Source organism: Cyprinodon variegatus, unplaced genomic scaffold (assembly GCF_000732505.1).
Source record: "Cyprinodon variegatus isolate N-32 unplaced genomic scaffold, C_variegatus-1.0 Scaffold189, whole genome shotgun sequence".
Lineage (NCBI taxonomy): Eukaryota > Metazoa > Chordata > Actinopteri > Cyprinodontiformes > Cyprinodontidae > Cyprinodon > Cyprinodon variegatus.
This window is the reverse complement of record NW_015150642.1, coordinates 559,545-562,795: the sequence shown is the minus strand read 5'-3', so window position 1 is coordinate 562,795 and position 3,251 is coordinate 559,545. Positions and strand designations below refer to the sequence as shown.

The 3,251-nt window shown below is 45.4% G+C and overlaps 1 protein-coding gene across 1 annotated transcript in view; it reads right to left on the bottom strand.

The window, feature by feature from the left end:
• Positions 1-1,089: 1,089 nt before the first annotated feature.
• reep3 (receptor accessory protein 3) overlaps positions 1,090-3,251 on the bottom strand; it is a 16,364-nt gene continuing 14,202 nt past the window's right edge. Inside the window, exon 8 of the mRNA XM_015379300.1 lies at positions 1,090-2,047. Within this exon, the coding sequence (XP_015234786.1) occupies positions 1,970-2,047 (78 nt within the window). The 3' untranslated portion in view covers positions 1,090-1,969. The remainder of the gene's footprint in view (positions 2,048-3,251) is intronic.

The window sequence follows — 3,251 nt, the reverse complement described above, 5'->3', positions numbered from 1 at the left end:
TGCAGCCCACCATCAAGCTGGGAGGGAGAGAAAAAGTTTGATTGCAGAACTTCTGGATAAATTAGAGGAGAGCAAAGATAGATTTAAGAAGTAGATTGCATTTCCAAACTCCACTACTGCTGCTAGTTTGGTTGCAAGGTTGAATAATATACCCGTTTCCCATAGGTTCCATGTGGAGGCCTGTTATTCAGGACATGATGGGATATTTGGCGTCTGGAGAAAGGAGGTGTATACTGGTTGAGAGAAAATCTGAAAACAGAAGCTTCTCAGAATTTCTGTCCAGAAAAACACAAACTAGAACTGCAAAGGTGAACATCACTGAACAGTAGGCATCACCTGGTGGACAAAAAGGTTTATTTTATGTTGTGGTCCCTGAATGCCACACAGCGTCCAGTAGTTCACCCAATCAGACGTCTGTTGTTTTTAATGTCTGCAGTGAAGCCGTGTTTAGCTATCGTTGGTATTTTAGGTTTATAACTACAGACCTTCATGGTTTCACTGATCGTCTAAAGAGGTGAACCAGTTCAGCTGGTTAATGTTGAAGCCTCCTGTCCGTTCAGATTCCTCACCTTTTCTCTTCTTTCAGTCTCAGCAGAGAAAACTTCAGGTTTATTTACATCGAATGCTCAGGCGAGACTAGAAAAAAAGATTCTGACATGAAATCAGACCAAATGCGTCCTGTTTTAGGCCCATTAGCTAAATATTTCTGAACATCTCCTGATCAGATGGACGTCGTTTCCTTTCAACTGTGGTCTTTAGTTCCACCACTAAAATAAGATCAAACAATGAAAGTTTATGTTAAAGATATAATGAAACCATCCGTACCTTGGTTGCTGAAGAATAATCGGCGTTGTGGCTGATTGGAGTTTGGGTCCTGAGTCAGAACGGTCTGATAATCAGCTGATGTAGTTCAGGACTCGTGTTCTTCTTCTTCTTCCGGGGAGGATCGGCATGTCGGTGCAGCTCCAGGTGTCTGAACCAAACCAGAACCCTGCAGGTCCACAGATCTCCTCTTGATGTTCAGGATTTTTCACCAAAAAATGGACCCAGATGGCCTCCAAACCAACATAAATAAAAATAATCCCAGACATTTTCTTTTTGCCTTTATGACGTCAGGCAGCTTTTATTTTAGTGTATTTATCGTTCAGAAAAACACTCATTAAAACGTAGAAAAGTGTCCAGAGCTGTTGCTTTGGTTCATTAGTCAGTTCAGAGCATTAAACACAGTGGGGGGGGGTAAGCAACAAGCCCCTCATGGAGACGCTGCTAATATTTGGTCTGCCCCCCCTACACACACACACACACACACACAGCAAACTGAGTTATGAGATGAAAATCAGCTGCAGATATAAACAGATGTGCAAATGAAGTATAAAGAGAATAAAAAGCTGATTGAGGACAGAACAGATAGAACCAGATCCAATAGATACTAAAATCATGATAAAAGGCAGAAGACCAAGACCTCCAGCCAGCGGCGGTTTGGTTGGTTGATGTTAACATTTCCAACGAGCCACAGGAGGAAAGACATGAAGCTCAGCTGGGAGTAAATCTGATGGAGAAGCTCCTCATCAGTTCAGCGAAGCCTGGATTCAAAAACAGCAACGAACAGATAAAAACATCCTAATAAACAGGACAAACGTCCACTAAAAGAGACACACATAGAGGTCACGTCCACCAGATCCTCCAATCCACACAACCTACAGCCAGGTTTATTCTGGAAAGCAGAGATCTATGATGCGATGTTAAAGCGAGCCGTTTCTCCGCGGCTGCAGCGGTACCACAGCGTCCGTCTAAAAGGCCGAGCTGATGAGGAGGAACGGGTCCAAAACACCACACACCCAATCTCTACGTTCCTTAGAAAAGGTTCCTCTGACGGCTCAGGAGGTTAATATGTCACCAGGATGTCATCAGAGGTCAGCAGACAGGAAGCAGGACCCTCCACCAATCAGCAGGCGGCGCTGCCGTCGTCTCAGGAAGCGCCATAGTTGACGGAGCTCAGCGCCGGACGCTTCTTGCCTTTGATCTTCAGGGATCCGTAGCGAAGCTGCTGATGACAGAACAGAACCAGTGACGTCAGTGAGGCTGTTCCAGAAGCTGCAGATCTAACGTCTCATTCTGACCAACAGCAGCGATCTAAACTGATCTGCGGCGCCGCCTCTGGCGCTCTGTGGAGGGAAAACCCCCTCAGCTCCTCCTCTTTTAATCACAACACATCACTTCCTGCTCCTGTCCTCCTGCTGCTGCTCAATTCTCAGTCAGCAGATCCTCCATCTCTGAATCTTAATGTTTGTATGAATGAACGCCTGAATGACGGCGTGGGAAGTCATCTCCTTATATGGCATCATCGGGCTGCTAATGATGCAGGTCTACATTCTGCAGGATGCGCCTCACTCCCAGGTGGACGGCAGCAGGATCCTCTCCTGAGGTTAGGAAGGTTTGTAGGGTCTGATGGGAGGAGCCCCAGTGGGAGGAACGGAGGAGAAATTAAGGAGTAGAATCTGGAAATGCTGCATGAGGTCAGATGTTTCTGCTTCCACCTGGTTCAGCGTTGCCGTCTCTTCCTCAACAGAGCCAGACAGCTCTGAAGCCGGGCATCGAGAACCAACCAGAACCGGTTCTAACCTTTCAATTCTCCCAGATTCATTTCAATTCTGTTTAATTTCTAGTTTACGCTCAGTCCGCCCACCAGCGATAGAAGCTGCCTAATACCAGCAGCCATCAGTTGGAGTCGCAGCGCTTTACAGTGCTAAACAGGGAAATGATAAAGGATGGCGTGATTAAACACCACCGCAGTCAAGATGGCGGTGTTCGTCTCTCACCTGGGGAATCTGTTCTTCCTCTAAATCAGCGCAGCTTCTGCAGGGAGAGCAGAGCCTCACAGACAGCCGCCTGCTTTCCTGCACATTCTGGACAGAATTTTTGCCAAACTTAGGAATAATTTAAAGCAGAACTTCATCTGTTTATTTAAGTTCACTAACTGAACGATGGAGAATGAAATTGATTGTTTCTCTGTCAACAAAAGTAAAACATCACTACTTCCAAATCCAGTTCAGTGGAGCTGAGATTAAACAGACGGAGCCATTTACTGGATTAAACATCATCGTTCACCAGATTAAACATTATTGTAAACCAGATTAAACATCATCGTTCACCAGATTAAACATAATCGTTTACCAGATTAAACACCATCGTTCGCCAGATTAAACACCATCGTTCGCCAGATTAAACATCATCGTTCGCCAGATTAAACA